Source organism: Oncorhynchus mykiss, chromosome 9 (assembly GCF_057628025.1).
Source record: "Oncorhynchus mykiss isolate SJ-2025 chromosome 9, ASM5762802v1, whole genome shotgun sequence".
NCBI lineage: Eukaryota > Metazoa > Chordata > Actinopteri > Salmoniformes > Salmonidae > Oncorhynchus > Oncorhynchus mykiss.
In genome coordinates this window covers 73,135,874-73,155,227 of record NC_143030.1, presented here as the reverse complement: position 1 = coordinate 73,155,227, position 19,354 = coordinate 73,135,874, and the positions used below count along the sequence as shown (strand labels likewise).

General features: G+C 43.3%; 1 protein-coding gene across 3 annotated transcripts in view; it reads left to right on the top strand.

Annotated features, from left to right (window-relative positions):
- Window positions 1-19,354, top strand: part of LOC110531249 (cyclic AMP-dependent transcription factor ATF-7) — a 47,636-nt gene that overhangs the window by 2,445 nt on the left and 25,837 nt on the right. For 2 of the 3 annotated variants that reach the window (XM_036988804.2, XM_036988803.2), the window contains exon 2: window positions 12,874-12,945. In XM_036988804.2, the coding sequence (XP_036844699.1) occupies window positions 12,898-12,945 (48 nt within the window). In that variant the 5' untranslated portion in view covers window positions 12,874-12,897. Of the gene's footprint in view, window positions 1-12,846; window positions 12,946-19,354 lie in introns of those variants that run through there. The other variant, XM_090185758.1, reaches the window with a different exon arrangement.

Genomic DNA, 19,354 nt, shown 5'->3' with positions numbered 1-19,354 from the left:
CTTAAAGTTCATAGGCCAAATGCAGCCTACCAGTTGTTCATAACACTGATATCAAATGTCTTGGTTATTGGCCTAGTATGTATTATTTAAACGTTGTAGTTATAGCATCAAAACAACTTGGGCCCGCCAACACATTGCCATCCTTGTAAAAGCCGATGATCCATCTTATAAATAGACATCAAGTGTTTCCAATTTAATTGCAGAAAAACAGCACTGGGTCCCTGTATTGTCTATCTGCTCTGCCATGGATTTAGCTTAAAGACCTGGGCAGTTATGCAGACGCGCATATAGGGTTTCATTTGATCCATTTTCCATTGACCAATACTCAGTTTCACTTGGGTTACAGACATGCATATTGGCAAGTCATTGAAGCTTGTAAGTTTACCCCTCACAGGGTTGCACCTCAGGCAGCACCTCACCTGTCCTGTGAGCTAAAGATGGCCTAAAGATGGCGCTGTAGTGGATAGCTGCCTGACCAATTCTGCTATTTTGTGTGTTTTTTTTTTTTACGTTGATCTTCACTTTTTTTTTTTTTTACATAATGTTTCCGCCATAATTTCCTATGACCGAAAACCGCTTCTGGACGTCAACAGAGATCACTAACCTTGATTTGGATGAAGATTTCTACTTCATACTACAAAAAAAAAAAAAAAAGTCTGAGCATCTAGACCGCCTTTGCCCTACGTACAATCCGTAGAGAACAAACTGGTGATTTTAATGCAGGAAAACTGAAATCTGTTTTAACTCATTTTTACGAGCATGTCACCTGTGAAACTAGAGGCAACACAACTCTAGATCACCTTTAGGCCTACTCCACACACAGAAACACATACAAGGCTCTCCCTCACCCTCCCTTTGGCAAATCTGACCATAACTCTATCCTCCTGATTCCTGCTTACAAGCAAAAACTCAAACAGTATGTACCCATGACACATTCAATACGGAAGTGGTCAAATGAAGCGGATGCTAATTTACAGGTTTGCTTCGCTAGCACAGACTGGAAATGTTCCGGGAATCAGCCGATAGCTTTGAGGACTTAATCACATCAGTTACCGGCTTCATTAATAAGTGCATTGACGACACCGTCCACACAGGGACCGTACGTACATATCCCAACCAAAAATCATGGATTACAGGCAACATCCACACTGAATTAAAGGCTTCCTCTTTCAAGGAGCAGGACACTAATGCAGACGTTTATAAGAAATCATTTTACGACCCCCCGACGAGCCATCAAACAGGCATAGTGTCAATACAGGACTAAGATCGAATCCCTCTACGCCGGCTCTGACTCTTGTCGGATCTGGCAAGGCTTGCAAACTATCACAGATTACAAAGAAAAACTCAGCCGCGAGTTGTCCAGTGCTGCAAGCCTTCAAGACGAGCTAAATGCTTTCTATGCTCGCTTCGAGGCAAGCAACACTGAACCATGCATGAGAGCGTCAGCAGTTTTGCACGACTGTGTGATCTCGCTCTCCGTAGCCGATGTGAGTAGGACCTTTAAACAGGTTAATATTCACAATCCTGCGGGGCCAGATGGATTACCTGGAGGTGTACTCAGTGCATGCGTTGACCAGCTGGCGGGTGTCTTCACTTACATGTTAAACCTCTCCCTGACCCAGTCTGTAATGCACTATATGACCAGAAGTATGTGGACACATACTCGTCGAACATCTCATTCGAAAAACATGTGCTTTAATATTAATTTGGTCCCCACTTTGCTGCTATAACAGTTTCCACTCTTCTGGGAAGGCTTTCCACTAGATAGGGGAACATTGCTGAGGGGTACTTGCTTCCATTCAGCCACAAGAGCATTAGTGAGGTCTGGCACTGATGTTGGGCGATTAGGCCTGGCTCGCAGTCAGCTTTCCAATTCATCCCAAAGGTGTTCGATGGGGTTGAGGTCCGGGCTCTGTGCAGGCCAGTCAAGTTCTTCCACACCGATCTCGGAAAACCATTTCTGTATGGACCTCGCTTTGTGCAAGAGGGCATTGCCATGCTGAAACAGGAAAGGGCCTTCCCCAAACTTGCCACAAAGTTGGAAGCACAGTTTGCACTATGCATTGGGGTAAGTAGCGTTCTCCCGGCATCCGCCAAACCCAGATTTGTCTGTCGGAATGCCAGATGGTGAAGTGTGATTCATCACTTCAGAGCATGCGTTTCCACTGCTCCAGTCGAATGGCAGCGAGCTTTACACCACTCCAGCCAACGATTGGCATTTGCATGGTGATTTTAGGCTTGTGTGCGTCTGCTCGGCCATGGAAATCCATTTCATGAAGCTCCCGACGAACAGTTCTTGTGCTGACGTAGCTTCCAGAGGCAGTTTGGAACTCGGTAGTTATAGAACAGATCTACCTCTTCTTAGTGTTGCTTTCAATGAGAATGATCTCTATGTGATCTATAAATCACATTTCCATGTGGATATGGTCAGGTTGCCCAAAAAGTTACATATTGCAGCTGTAACCGGTTCCCATGCTTTTAAAATAATGGCTGTGTTCCGGAACAATATACATATTTTTCGTTCCCAGTTCTGATTATGTTCCTCTAAAGATTATTTTCCCATTTTCGTTTTTGTTCCCTGAACCGGTTCCAACCCCTGGTGCTTAGTCTCCTCCTGTGCTCCCTATTCACCAACGACTGCATGGATGCGCACAACTCCAAAACCATTACGTTTGCTGACAAAAACATACAAATAATAATACGTTTGCTGATGACACGACGGGGGTAGGCCTGATCCCCGAAGACGAAGGGACCACCTATAAAGAAGAGGCCAGTGATCTGGTGGTGTGGTTCCAGGACAACAATCTCTCCCTCAACGTCAGCTAGAAAGGAGCTGATCGTGCACTACAGGAAACGGAGGGCCAGGCACGCCACTATCCCATCGACGGGGCTGTAGTGGAGTGGGTCGAGAGCTTCAAGTTCCTCGGTGTCCACATCACTAAGGAATTAACATGGTCCACACACACACCAACACGGCTACGCCTCTTCCCCCTCAGGAGGCTGAAAATATTTGGCATGGGCCTTCAGATCCTCAAAGTTCTACAACTGCACCATTGAGAGCATCTTGACTGGCTGCATCACCACTTGGTCGGGCAACTGATTGGCATCCGACCTCAAGGCGCTTCACAGGGTAGTGGGTACAGCCCAGTACATCACTGGGGCCGAGCTCCCTGCCATCCTCTGACACCACCTGGTATAGAGGCCTTGGAAGGCCTTCAAAATTGTCAGGCTCGAGCCACCCAAGTCAGAGTGCTCTCTCTGCTACCACACGGCAAGTGGTACCGATGCACCAAGTGAGGTATCAACAGCACCCTGAACAGCTTCTACCCTTAAGCCATAAGACTACTAAATAGATCACTAAATAGCTACCAGGACTATCTGCATTGACCCTTTTTGCAATAACTCTTGACTCTTCACATGAAATACAGAAATATCACACCCCTGAGTCAGTACTTTGTAGTATCACCTTTGAGTCGTCTTTGGTAGAGGTCGACCGATTTTAATCGGCATGGCTGACTTAATTAGGGCCGATTTCAAGTTTTCTTAACAATCGGTAATTTGCCTTTTTGGACGCCGATTATGGCCGATTTACATTGCAATCCACAAGGAGATTGCGTGGCAGGCTGACCACCTGTTACGCAAGTGCAGCATCAAAAGGACCTTGTGGCTACAATGAGCCAAGGTAAGTTGCTGGCTACCATTGATTGTTTTTTTTAAAAGATAAATTTAATCTTCACATAATCACTATTTAACTACACATGGTTGATGATATTACTAGGTTAACTAGCTTGTCCGGCGTTGCATATAATCAATGCGGTGCCTGTTAATTTATCATCGAATCACAGCCTACTTCAACTTTGCCAAATGGGTGATGATTTAACAAAAGCGCATTCGCGAAACAAGCACAATCGTTGCACAAATGTACCTAACCATAAACATCAATGCCTTTCTTAAAATCAATACACAAGTGTATATATATTTTTAAACCTGCATATGTAGTTAAAAGAAATTCAGGCAATATTAACTAGGGGAATTGTCACTTCTCTTGCTGAACGCAAGAGTGCAAGCAGAGTTAGGGTATATGCAGCAGTTTGGGCCGCCTGGCTCGTTGTGAACTGTGTGAAGACCATTTCTTCCTAACAAAGACCGTAATTAATTTGCCAGAATTTTACATAATTATGACATAACATTGAAGGTTGTGCAATGTAACAGCAATATTTAGACTTAGGGTTGCCACCCATTTGATAAAATACAGAACGGTTCCGTATTTCACTGAAAGAATACACGTTTTTTTTTTCAAAATGATAGTTTCTGGATTTGACCACATTTATTGTATTATAATTAAGTATATGATTTGATAGAGCAGTCTGACTGAGCGGTGGTAGGCAGCAGCAGGCTCGTAAGCATTCATTCAAACAGCACTTCACTGCGTTTGCCAGCAGCTCTTATCAATGCTTGATGCACAGCTCTGTTTATAACTTCAAGTTTATCAACTCCCGAGATTAGGCTGGCAATACTGAAGTGCCTATAAGAACATCCAATAGTCAAAGGTATATGAAATACAAATGGTATAGAAAGAAATAGTCGACACGTCATAATAACTACAACCCAAAACTTCTTAACTCCGAATATTGAACCACAAGCTTTCATATGTTCTCATGTTCAGAGCAAGAAACTTAAACGTTAGCTTTTTTACATGGCACATATTTCATGTTTACTTTTTTCTCCAACACTGTGTTTTTGCATTATTTAAACCAAATTGAACATGTTTCATTATTTATTTATTATAGTTGATCATTTATTTATTTGAGACTAAATAGATTTTATTTATGTATTATATTAAGTTAAAATAAGTGTTCATTGTTCATTCAGTATTGTTGCAATTGTCATTATTACAAAAATATTTGAAAAAAATTGGCCCGATTTTTGAATCGTTATCTGCCTTTTTTGGTCCTCTAATAATCGGTATCGGCGTTGAAAAATCATAATCGGTCGACCTCTAGTCTTGGGTATGTCAGTATCAGCTTTGCACATCTGGATTTTGGGGATTTTCTCTCATTCTTCCTAACAGATTTTCTTAATCTCTGTTAAATTGGATCGGGAAAGAAGGTGAACCAACATTCTTAAAGCCTGTCCACAGATTGTCAATGGGATTCAAATCGGCTTTGGCAGGGCCATTCAAGGACTTTCACATTCTTGTCCCAGCGTTGATTTGGCTGTATGCTTGCGGTCATTGTCCTTTTGGAATGTAAAGCTTCGCCCTAGTCTAAGGTCGTTTGCACTCTGAAGCAGGTTTTCATCAAGGATTTGCCTCTATTTGGTTGCATTCATTGTTCCCTCTATCCTTACCAGTCTCCCAGTCCCTGCTGCTGAAAAGCATCCCCATAGCACGTTGCTGCCACCACCATGCTTCACGGTAGGGATGGTGTTAGATGGGTGACGAGCTGTGCCTGGTTTTCTCCAGACATAGCACGTTGCTGCCACCACCATGCTTCACGGTAGGGATGGTGTTAGATGGGTGACGAGGGTGACGAGCTGTGCCTGGTTTTCTCCAGACATAGTGCTTTGCATTCAGGCCAAAGAGTCTCTGATATCTACGGGCAGTTCCTTGTATTTCATGGTACTGTTTCTGCTCTGACATGCACTGTTAACTGTGGGACCTAATATAGACCGGTATGTTTCATGTCCAAACAGTTGAATTGACCTCCGGTGGACTACAATCAATGTAGTGACATCTCAAGGATGATCAAAGGAAATTGGATGCACCTGAGCTCAATTTGGAGTGTCATAGCAAAGAGGTGTGAATACTTATGTAATTATTTCTGTATTTCATGTTCAATAAATTTGCCACAATTTCTAAAAACATATTTTCACTTTGTCGTTATGGGGTATTGTGTGTAGATGGGTGAGAAACATATTTAATCCAATTTAAATTCAGGCTATGACGTAGCAATGTGGAATAAGTCAACTGGTATGAATACTTTCTGAAGGTGCTGTTTTCTTACTCATTGTGTATTTATCCCTTAATACATTGTTTCTATATTTTTCTCACTGCATTGTTTTTGAAAGGCCTGTATGTCAGCATTTCACTGTTAGTCTAGACATGTTGTCGACGAAGCATGTGACATACATTTTGATTTGAGCTACCAAATACACTTGATCTCACAGTAGGTCAGTGAGTCAACATGACCACCACACACACAACACCACCCCCAATCTATCTCCATCTGACTCCCCTCTGCCGCTGTCTACTCCTAGCCTAGTAGATTCCTGAGTCCTCTGGCTCCCTGGCTGCAGGCAGAGAGATGCTATTAATACAGTTTGTTTAGCTAGTTTCCTAGCAGGCCGCATCAAACACCGTGGCCCTCGGGCTGATTATAGCCCTCGACCCGCTCGACCTGCTCGATCCCCTAGCTACACCTGCTGAGTCAGAGAAATCCAAGGTTCCGTCCCAAATGGCACCCTCTTCCCTTATGTAGTACACTACGTCTGACCAGAAACCCTATGGGTTCCCTACTGGCCATGGTCAAAAGCAGGGCACTACCTGGGGAATACGGTGCCATTTGGGACGCACCCCAAGTTAACAGCGGCGGGGACATTGCTGGCAGGCTCAGAGAGAGTGACTGGAATAAGGCCCACTTGTCCGGCAGGCTCAGAGAGAGTGACTGGAATAGGGCCCACTGGCCCGGCAGGCTCAGAGAGAGTGACTGGAATAAGGCCCACTTGTCCGGCAGGCTCAGAGAGAGTGACTAGAATACGGCCCACTGGCCCGGCAGGCTCAGAGAGAGTGACTGGAATAGGGCCCACTGGCCCAGGAGGCTCAGAGAGAGTGACTGGAAAAGGGCCTACTGGCCCGGCTGGCTCAGAGAGAGTGACTGGAATAAGGCCTACTGGCCCGGCTGGCTCAGAGAGAGTGACTAGAATAAGGCCTACTGGCCCGACAGATATTTCCATGTCACCTTGGATGAATGGAGGTATAACAAAAAAAATGGGTGGACTGACTGAGGTTCTCACATGGATGGATCACATGTCTGAAACGGATAGAATGAAATTGATCGATGTGTGTGTTAGGTTTTTGAATCCGACCATGATGTCAAATACATAGGCAAATGTGTCAAATACTTTTTCAAGTATTTGGTGTGTGCTTGATTTAGCTTGGGAGTTTGTCACTGTAACTGTTCCATTTGCTTCCATTGTACCAGGGTAAACTTGGCCTAAATCAAGTTAACCAGCTTCTTTTCTCTTGCTCCTTCGATGTTGCCTCCCTGCAGAGGATACACACACACACACACAGCCAGTTAGTCTGCACCCTGACTATAACGAGTTGCTGGTGTATGTTGTTTGTCGATGGACTGAACTCACACTCGCACATCTCTGCCCAAATACACCCAGAGGATTGTGTTTTAGTGTGAGCGGTGAGAGAGGCCTGACACCAGCCTGTTGTATTGGCTCGCTGCTCTCTGCTCCACAGACAGTCTGTTGCAACACAAATGGCACCCTGTTCCCTACATAGTGTGCTACTTTTGATCAGAACTGACTGCGCAAAAGTAGTGCATTATATAGGGAATAGGGTGCTGAGCCATGGTCTAAAGTAGGGCACTATATAGGGAATAGGGTGCTTAGCCATGGTCTAAAGTAGGGCACTATATAGGGAATAGGGTGCCATTTGGGACACATTACAGCCTGTGGGGTCTGTTCGGAATGATTTTTGTATGTGTTCTGTTTCCTCCTTTGATCTCACTGAGAAGGGATGTGCCAACCTGCTTTTTTACAGGCAGTCAACATGAAGCCATTCCTTTTTTTTCATTAGTAAATTAAGCAGAGAGCGCGAGAGGAAAGGAAGAGAAACACATAATGGTTAATATTACAACCCAGCCCTGACCTCATGATAGTCTGAGTCTGCCTTGAGCTTCTTTTGCGAGTGGAAGGCAGGGCAGGCTGCTGAAATCATGTTGGCTGCTTGGCTCAGGGCGAGTAACTGGTGTCAGAGTTGGGAGAGAACATCGGACTAGAGGGAGAGAAGAAACATGGACTGACTTCATACTGGAAAGTGGCCCACACATTGTAGGTTATTATCTGTCTCACTTGATCATAAGTGCTAATAAAACTAGTGGTCTATAAAAGGTTTTAAGACGGGTACTAGGCTATGTAGCAATGTGTACAGTTGGCTACACTGCAGTTACACTGCACTGTGGCATATACTGGCATATATATATAGCTAGCTAGCATATACAGGCATATTTATAGATATAAATAGAACGCTAGCATATACTGGTATATGTATGTGTATATATTATTAATCGGCCATTCCGATTAATCGGTCGACCGCTAACATACACATATACACACACACACACACACACACACACACACACACACAGTCTAGAGGTCGACCGATTTAATCGAATGGCACCTTTTATTTAATCTTTATTTAACTAGGCAAGTCGGTTAAGAACACATTCTTATTTTCAATGACGGCCTAGGAACGGTGGGTTAACTGCCTTGTTCAGGGGCAGAACGACAGATTTTTACCTTGTCAGCTCAGGGATTCAATCTTGCAACCTTACGATTAACTAGTCCAACGCTCTAACCACCTGCCTCACGAGGAGCCTGCCTGTTACGCAAATGCAGTAAGAAGCCAAGGTACGTTGCTAGCTAGCATTAAACTTATCTTATAAAAAAAACAATCAATCAATCATAATCACTAGTTATAACTACACATGGTTGATGATATTACTAGTTTATCTAGCGTGTCCTGCGTTGCATATAATCGATGCAGTGCGCATTCACGAAAAAGGACGGTCGTTGCTCCAACGTGTATTTAACCATCAACACCAACGCCTTTCATTAAAATCAATACACAGAAGTATATATTTTTAAACCTGCATATTTAGCTAAAAGAAATCCAGGTTAGCAGGCAATATTAACCAGGTGAAATTGTGTCACTTCTCTTGCGTTCATTGCATGCAGAGTCAGGGTATATGCAGCAGTTTGGGCCGCCTGGCTCGTTGCGAACTAATTTGCCAGATTTTTACGTAATTATGACATAACATTGAAGGTTGTGCAATGTAACAGCAATATTTAGACTTAGGGATGCCACTCGTTAGATAAAATACAGAACGGTTCCGTATTTCACTGAAAGAATAAATGTTTTGTTTTCGAAATGATAGTTTCCGGATTCGACCATATTAATGACCTAAGGCTACTATTTCTGTGTGTTATTATGTTATAATTAAGTCTATGATTTGATAGAGCAGTCTGACTTGAGCGATGGTAGGCACCAGCAGGCTCGTAAGCATTCATTCAAACAGCACTTTCGTGCGTTTTGCCAGCAGCTGTTTGACTTCAAGCCTATCAACTCCCGAGATTAAGCTGGTGTAACAATGTGATGTGAAATGGCTAGCTAGTTAGCGGGGTGCGCGCTAATAGCATTTCAAACATCACTCGCACTGAGACTTGGAGTAGTTGTTCCCCTTGCTCTTTATGGGTAACGCTGCTTCGAGGGTGGTTGTTATCGATGTGTTCCTGGTTCGAGCCCAGGTAGCGGCGAGGAGAGGGATGGAAGCTATACTGTTACGCTGGCAATGCTAAAGTGCCTATAAGAACATCCAATAGTCAAAGGTACAGTGCCTTGCGAAAGTATTCGGCCCCCTTGAACTTTGCGACCTTTTGCCACATTCCAGGCTTCAAACATAAAGATATAAAACTGTATTTTTGTGTGAAGAATCAACAACAAGTGGGACACAATCATGAAGTGGAACGACATTTATTGGATATTTCAAACTTTTTTAACAATTCAAAAACTGAAAAATTGGGTGTGCAAAATTATTCAGTCCCTTTACTTTCAGTGCAGCAAAGTTCAGTGAGGATCTCTGAATGATCCAATGTTGACCTAAATGACTAATGATGATAAATACAATCCACCTGTGTGTAATCAAGTCTCCGTATAAATGCACCTGCACTGTGATAGTCTCAGAGGTCCGTTAAAAGCGCAGAGAGCATCATGAAGAACAGGAACACACCAGGCAGGTCCGAGATACTGTTGTGAAGATGTTTAAAGCCGGATTTGGTTACAAAAAGATTTCCCAAGCTTTAAACATCCCAAGGAGCACTGTGCAAGCGATAATATTGAAATGGAAGGAGTATCAGACCACTGCAAATCTACCAAGACCTGGCCGTCCCTCTAAACTTTTAGCTCATACAAGGAGAAGACTGATCAGAGATGCAGCCAAGAGGCCCATGATCACTCTGGATGAACTGCAGAGATCTACAGCTGAGGTGGGAGACTCTGTCCATAGGACAACAATCAGTCGTATATTGCACAAATCTGGCCTTTATGGAAGAGTGGCAAGAAGAAAGCCATTTCTTAAAGATATCCATAAAAAGTGTTGTTTAAAGTTTGCCACAAGCCACCTGGGAGACACACCAAACATGTGGAAGAAGGTGCTCTGGTCAGATGAAACCAAAATTGAACTTTTTGGCAACAATGCAAAACGTTATGTTTGGCGTAAAAGCAACACAGCTCATCACCATGAACACACCATCCCCACTGTCAAACATGGTGGTGGCAGCATCATGGGTTGGGCCTGCTTTTCTTCAGCAGGGACAGGGAAGATGGTTAAAATTGATGGGATGATGGATGGAGCCAAATACAGGACCATTCTGGAAGAAAACCTGATGGAGTCTGCAAAAGACCTGAGACTGGGACGGAGATTTGTCTTCCAACAAGACAATGATCCAAAACATAAAGCAAAATCTACAATGGAATGGTTAAAAAAGAAACATATCCAGGTGTTAGAATGGCCAAGTCAAAGTCCAGACCTGAATCCAATTGAGAATCTGTGGAAAGAACTGAAAACTGCTGTTCACAAATGCTCTCCATCCAACCTCACTGAGCTCGAGCTGTTTTGCAAGGAGGAATGGGAAAAAAATTCAGTCTCTCGATGTGCAAAACTGATAGAGACATACCCCAAGCGACTTACAGCTGTAATCGTAGCAAAAGGTGGCGCTACAAAGTATTAACTTAAGGGGGCTGAATAATTTTGCACGCCCAATTTTTCAGTTTTTGATTTGTTAAAAAAGTTTGAAATATCCAATAAATGTCGTTCCACTTCATGATCGTGTCCCACTTGTTGTTGATTCTTCACAAAAAATACAGTTTTATATCTTTATGTTTGAAGCCTGAAATGTGGCAAAAGGTCGCAAAGTTCAAGGGGGCCGAATACTTTCGCAAGGCACTGTAAATTAGATACAAATGGTATAGAGAGAAATAGTCCAATAATTCCTATAATAACTACAACCTAAAACTTCTTACCTGGGAATATTGAAGACTCATGTTAAAAGGAACCACCAGCTTTCATATGTTCTCATGTTCTGAGCAAGGAACTGAAACGTTAGCTTTCTTACAAGGCACATATTGCACTTTTACTTTCTTCTCCAACACTTTGTTTGTGCATTATTTAAACCAAATTGAACATGTTTCATTATTTATTTAAGGCTAAATTGATTTTATTGATGAATTATATTAAGTTAAAATAAGTGTTCATTCAGTATTGTTGTAATTGTCATTATTACAAATAAATAAATCACAAATCGGCATCGGCTTTTTTTGGTCCTCCAATAATCGGTATCGGCGTTGAAAAATCATAATCGGTCGACCTCTAGTGTATGTGTATGTGTAGCTAGATAGCTGGGTGTGCTTTGCTGCAGGAGGGACTGGTACACTTCACAAAATAGATGGCATCATGAGGTAGGACAATTATGTGGATATATTGAAGCAACATCTCAACACATCAGTCAGGAAGTTAAAGCTTGGTCGCAAATGGGTCTTCCAAAGGGACAATGACCCCGAGCATACTTCCAAAGTTGTGGCAAAATGGCTTAAGGACAACAATATCAAGGTATTGGAGTGGCCATCACAAAGCTTTGACCTCAATCCTATTTGTGGGCAGAACTGAAAAAGCATGTGCGAGCAAGGAGGCCGACAAACCTGACTCAGTTACACCAGCTCTGTCAGGAGGAATGGGCCAAAATTCACCCAACTTATTGTGGGAAGCTTGTGGAAGGCTACCAGAAACGTTTGACCCAAGTTAAACAATTTAAAGGCAATGCTACCAAATACTAATTGTGTATGTAAACTTCTGACTCACTGGGAATGGGATGAAAAAAAAAAAAGTCATTCTCTCTACTATTATTCTGACATTTCAGTCTTAAAATAATGTGGTGATCCTAACTGACCTAAGACAGGGAATTGTTAATATGATTAAATGTCAGGAATTGTGAAAAACTGAATTTAAATGTATTTGGCAAAGATCTTCTGACTTCAACTGTATATACTACAGTTAAAGATGTATTTGGCAAAGATCTGACTTCAACTGTAACTGTACAGTTAGCCTACCAGCAGAACAGCCTAGCTGCCCTGACTACAGTTAGCCTACCAGCAGAACATCCTAGCTGCCCTGACTACAGCTAGCCTACCAGCAGAACATCCTAGCTGCCCTGACTACAGCTAGCCTACCAGCAGAACATCCTAGCTGCCCTGACTACAGCTAGCCTACCAGCAGAACATCCTAGCTGCCCTGACTACAGCTAGCCTACCAGCAGAACATCCTAGCTGCCCTGACTACAGCTAGCCTACCAGCAGAACATCCTAGCTGCCCTGACTACAGCTAGCCTACCAGCAGAACATCCTAGCTGCCCTGACTACAGCTAGCCTACCAGCAGAACATCCTAGCTGCCCTGACTACAGCTAGCCTACCAGCAGAACAGCAGTATCTCTGCTTTGTTGTTTTCTGGACTAGCCTACTGGAGGACCAACAGATTGAGGAAATAAAATAAGCGACAACAATGTTCTCCTCTTCTCCTCTCCCACAGTTACATTGCAAGCTCTTTGCAAAGATGGGGGACGACCGGCCTTTTGTGTGCAACGCTCCCGGCTGTGGACAGGTAAGCCATCTATCTACCTTGTCTTTGGTTTCAGGTGTGTTCAGTGTATGTTTCTGAGTTTGGTTTTATCTGTGCTAGTGTTTGTGTATGTTTTACTGTTTTGTGGCAGTTGATCAGTGGAATTTCTATAGTCTAGTGAATATCCTAATTTAGTTTGGATTTCAGTTGATTTCATTCTGTGTATTTTGCGGTTGTACTGTACTTGTTTGTGTATTTTGCTGTCTGGCAGTTGACTGGAATAGCTCTTTATTTTGAGTCCGAGTTCTCCGTTGACTAGAAAGTTGAAACAGATGGTGTTGGTGGTACTGAACTCCAGTGTTTCCCCTATATTCATGAATAATAATTTGGGATGGTAAAACATTTTCAGTGTTAAACTACTAAAACCAGATATAAAGTATGTAGAAAAGATTATGGATTTGTATATATTTTTTGACGACTAAACAACCTCCAGGAAAAAAAAGACAGTCAGGGAGAATCTAAAATTCCCAAAATGTCATGGCATGGGTCCCTCATTTGATTTTGTTATGATGTTTGAGCTTTAAAGTAACTGTCCAGTGTTTCCAGATTCCTATGATATATGATCTCTAATTACTTAGAATATGAGTGAAATAGTTTTCCTTTCAAAAAATGATTTAAGAAGCTTTATTTAGCTTGTCTGGTGTCTGCATAACCCAACAATAGAATGTGTGGGCGTATACCGGTAATTTAAAATATTAATACAAGTAGACCGTTGATTGGCCGGATCATCCTCAGGAGTATGACATCATACTTAATGAGGAAATAGCAAGCATTTTTAAAGATACACGTTTGAATCCCCCCCCCCACCCTCCAATTTATGCTTTGGCCACAAATAAGAGCAAAGGACGAGTCGTCAACATTATATAGGAATGAGTTAACGGAATATCAACTTTTAAAAGTCTGATTTTCACTGGACAGTTACTTTAAAACTGCATATTTTCTCTCAGCCCCATGGTAAAATTGATAGAATTGCATGAAATTAGCTTAAAAACAGCAAAATTGTCTCTGCAGCTGAGAGGAGGCCCCCCCGCGCTAGTTTTGCCACCGCTGCTGAAAGAAATCCTAGGAGAAACACTGTACTCATACTGAAATGAAGGACATTTCCTATTGCAGTGGAGGGGAACATCGGTACAGAGTAGACATTCATTTAGCTCTGGTGCCACTGACCGTGTCCACATTAACAACATGTTTCTTTTGTCAGTCTGTTTCTGTTCTCTTGCCAACTCCTTGTTGAAACTATCATGTTTGCTGTGACACTGAGTTGGCAAGAGAGTACAAACACATCTGTGCTCACACTAGGTCTGTTCCACTTCTGTTATTGAGCGCACACATGGACAATAACACTACACACACACTGCCGTTCAAACCAGGCAGCAAACACTGCTCACACTGTCTGATCGTGCCAGCTAGCGCTGTTGTGAAACAATGCGGATGTGTCTAATGCAATTCCTTTTCTTTGTAAGAGCCCAAATGGGCAACACACCACACTGCCATTCAGGCCACACACACACACACACACACACACACACACACACACACACACACACACACACACACACACATACAGTGGGGCAAAAAAGTATTTAGTCAGCCACCAATTGTGCAAGTTTTCCCACTTAAGATAAGAGGCCTGTAAATTTCATCATAGGTACACTTCAACTATAACAGACAAAATGAGAAAAAAAATCCAGAAAATCACATTGTAGGATTTTTAATGAATTTATTTATTTATTTCACCTTTATTTAACCAGGTAGGCAAGTTGAGAACAAGTTCTCATTTACAATTGCGACCTGGCCAAGATAAAGCAAAGCAGTTCGACAGATACAACGACACAGTTACACATGGAGTAAAACAAACATACAGTCAATAATACAGTATAAACAAGTCTATATACGATGTGAGCAAATGAGGTGAGAAGGGAGGTAAAGGCAAAAAAAAGGCCATGGCAAGTAAAACACTGGAATATAGCAAGTAAAACACTGGAATGGTAGATTTGCGATGGAAGAATGTGCAAAGTAGAAATAAAAATAATGGGGTGCAAAGTAAATAAATTAAATACAGTAGGGAAAGAGGTAGTTGTTTGGGCTAAATTATAGGTGGGCTATGTACAGGTGCAGTAATCTGTGAGCTGCTCTGACAGTTGGTGCTTAAAGCTAGTGAGGGAGATAAGTGTTTCCAGTTTCAGAGATTTTTGTAGTTTGTTCCAGTCATTGGCAGCAGAGAACTGGAAGGAGAGGCGGCCAAAGAAAGAATTGGTTTTGGGGGTGACTAGAGATATATACCTGCTGGAGCGTGTGCTACAGGTGGGAGATGCTATGGTGACCAGCGAGCTGAGATAAGGGGGGACTTTACCTAGCAGGGTCTTGTAGATGACATGGAGCCAGTGGGTTTGGCGACGAGTATGAAGCGAGGGCCAGCCAACGAGAGCGTACAGGTCGCAAAGGTGGGTAGTATATGGGGCTTTGGTGACAAAACGGATTGCACTGTGATAGACTGCATCCAATTTGTTGAGTAGGGTATTGGAGGCTATTTTGTAAATGACATCGCCAAAGTCGAGGATTGGTAGGATGGTCAGTTTTACAAGGGTATGTTTGGCAGCATGAGTGAAGGATGCTTTGTTGCGAAATAGGAAGCCAATTCTAGATTTAACTTTGGATTGGAGATGTTTGATATGGGTCTGGAAGGAGAGTTTACAGTCTAACCAGACACCTAAGTATTTGTAGTTGTCCACGTATTCTAAGTCAGAGCCGTCCAGAGTAGTGATGTTGGACAGGCGGGTAGGTGCAGGTAGAGATCGGTTGAAGAGCATGCATTTAGTTTTACTTGTATTTAAGAGCAATTGGAGGCCACGGAAGGAGAGTTGAATGGCATTGAAGCTTGCCTGGAGGGTTGTTAACACAGTGTCCAAAGAAGGGCCAGAAGTATACAGAATGGTGTCGTCTGCATAGAGGTGGATCAGAGACTCACCAGCAGCAAGAGCGACCTCATTGATGTATACAGAGAAGAGAGTCGGTCCAAGAATTGAACCCTGTGGCACCCCCATAGAGACTGCCAGAGGTCCGGACAGTAGACCCTCCGATTTGACACACTGAACTCTATCAGAGAAGTAGTTGGTGAACCAGGCGAGGCAATCATTTGAGAAACCAAGGCTGTTGAGTCTGCCAATGAGGATGTGGTGATTGACAGAGTCGAAAGCCTTGGCCAGATCAATGAATACGGCTGCACAGTAATGTTTCTTATCGATGGCGGTTAAGATATCGTTTAGGACCTTGAGTGTGGCTGAGGTGCACCCATGACCAGCTCTGAAACCAGATTGCATAGCAGAGAAGGTATGGTGAGATTCGAAATGGTCGGTAATCTGTTTGTTGACTTGGCTTTCGAAGACCTTAGAAAGGCATGGTAGGATAGATATAGGTCTGTAGCAGTTTGGGTCAAGAGTGTCCCCCCCTTTGAAGAGGGGGATGACCGCAGCTGCTTTCCAATCTTTGGGAATCTCAGACGACACGAAAGAGAGGTTGAACAGGCTAGTAATAGGGGTGGCACCAATTTCGGCAGAAAATCTGGACCCTTTCTTTCTAAAATGGTCTAGCCCGGCTGATTTGTAGGGGTCCAGATTTTGCAGCTCTTTCAGAACATCAGCTGAACGGATTTGGGAGAAGGAGAAATGGGGAAGGCTTGGGCGAGTTGCTGGGGGGGGGGGGGGGTGCAGTGCTGTTGACCGGGGTAGGAGTAGCCAGGTGGAAAGCATGGCCAGCCGTAGAAAAATGCTTATTGAAATTCTCAATCATGGTGGATTTATCAGTGGTGACAGTGTTTCCTATCTTCAGTGCAGTGGGCAGCTGGGAGGAGGTGTTCTTATTCTTCATGGACTTTACAGTGTCCCAGAACTTTTTTGAGTTAGTGTTGCAGGAAGCAAATTTCTGCTTGAAAAAGCTAGCCTTGGCTTTTCTAACTGCCTGTGTATAATGGTTTCTAGCTTCCCTGAACAGCTGCATATCACGGGGGCTGTTCGATGCTAATGCAGAACGCCATAGGATGTTTTTGTGTTGGTTAAGGGCAGTCAGGTCTGGGGAGAACCAAGGGCTATATCTGTTCCTGGTTCTAAATTTCTTGAATGGGGCATGTTTATTTAAGATGGTTAGGAAGGCATTTAAAAAAAATATCCAGGCATCCTCTACTGACGGGATGAGATCAAGATCCTTCCAGGATACCCCGGCCAGGTCGATTAGAAAGGCCTGCTCGCTGAAGTGTTTCAGGGAGTGTTTTACAGTGATGAGTGGAGGTCGTTTGACCGCTGACCCATTACGGATGCAGGCAGTGATCGCTGAGGTCTTGGTTGAAGACAGCAGAGGTGTATTTAGAGGGCAAGTTGGTTAGGATGATAACTGAGGGTGCCCGTGTTTAAGGCTTTGGGGAGGTACCTGGTAGGTTCATTGATATTTTGTGTGAGATTGAGGGCATCAAGTTTGCAAATTATGGTGGAAAATAAGTATTTGGTCAATAACAAAAGTTTATCTCAATACTTTGTTATATACCCTTTGTTGGCAATGACAGAGGTCAAATGTTTTCTGTAAGTCTTCACAAGGTTTTCACACACTGTTGCTGGTATTTTGGCCCATTCCTCCATGCAGATCTCCACTAGAGCAGTGATGTTTTGGGGCTGTTGCTGGGCAACACGGACTCAACTCCCTCCAAAGATTTTTCTATGGGGTTGAGATTTGGAGACTGGCTAGGCCACTCCAGGACCTTGAAATGCTTCTTACGAAGCCACTCCTTCGTTTCCCAGGCGGTGTGTTTGGGTTCATTGTCATGCTGAAAGACCCAGCCACGTTTCATCTTCAATGCCCTTGCTGATGGACGGAGGTTTTCACTCAAAATCTCACGATACATGGCCCCATTCATTCTTTCCTTTACACGGATCAATTGTCCTGGTCCCTTTGCAGAAAAACAGCCCCAAAGCATGATGTTTCCACCCCCATGCTTCACAGTAGGTATGGTGTTCTTTGGATGCAGCTCAGCATTCTTTGTCCTCCAAACACGACGAATTGAGTTTTTACCAAAAAGTTATATTTTGGTTTCATCTGACCATATGACATTCTCCCAATCTTCTTCTGGATCATCCAAATGCTCTCTAGCAAACTTCAGATGGGCCTGGACATGTACTGGCTTAAGCAGGGGGACACGTCTGGCACTGCAGAATTTGAGTCCCTGGCGGCGTAGTGTGTTACTGATGGTAGGCTTTGTTACTTTGGTCCCAGCTCTCTGCAGGTCATTCACTAGGCCCCCCCCGTGTGGTTCTGGGATTTTTGCTCACCGTTCTTGTGATCATTTTGACCCCACGGGGTGAGATCTTGCGTGGAGCCCCAGACTGAGGGAGATTATCAGTGGTCTTGTATGTCTTCCATTTCCTAATAATTGCTCCCACAGTTGATTTCTTCAAACCAAGCTGCTTACCTATTGCAGATTCAGTCTTCCCAGCCTGGTGCAGGTCTACAATTTTGTTTCTGGTGTCCTTTGACAGCTCTTTGGTCTTGGCCATAGTGGAGTTTGGAGTGTGACTGTTTTAGGTTGTGGACAGGTGTCTTTTATACTGATAACAAGTTCAAACAGGTGCCATTAATACAGGTAACGAGTGGAGGACAGAGGAGCCTCTTAAAGAAGAAGTTACAGGTCTGTGAGAGCCAGAAATCTTGCTTGTTTGTAGGTGACCAAATACTTATTTTCCACCATAATTTGCAAATAAATTCATTAAAAATCCTACAATGTGATTTTCTGGATTTTTTTCTCTCTCATTTTGTCTGTCATAGTTGAAGTGTACCTATGATGAAAATTCTCTCATCTTTTTAAGTGGGAGAACTTGCTCAATTGGTGGCTGACTAAATACTTTTTTGCCCCACTCTATATAGTGATGGCTAGCTAGTCAACATGGGTCTCTCTGAAGCTTCTGTTTCTCTATGAGATCCCAGATGGACTGGGCACTGATCACTGAGAAATACCTCTGCCGAGCGGTGTTGTGATACAATGCTGGCAAGGTGTTGTCTCCGCCAGCCAGCCAGCCAGTGAGTCACAGGCAGTACGCAGCACAGATGACACATTTTTCAACCTGTTTCTGTCTCACTTCTCCAGCCTGCAGACTGAAGAGGTTAGAGATGCATAGTGACTCAGCTTGGCACTGTCTATTGCTGTACTCTGTCCAAGGTGTTAGGATGGATTAGATGTTTTAAAGCCTGGTACAATGTTACATTACAGTACATTTACATTACAGTACAATCCCAGTGAAGACAATAAGTTAACTGTCTGTTCAACGTCCTTTTCAATATCTTTTGCTCATAGGGATATCTCTGCTTCTTCCCCTTATTGGCTACTGATAACATGACTTATAAGCCTCAT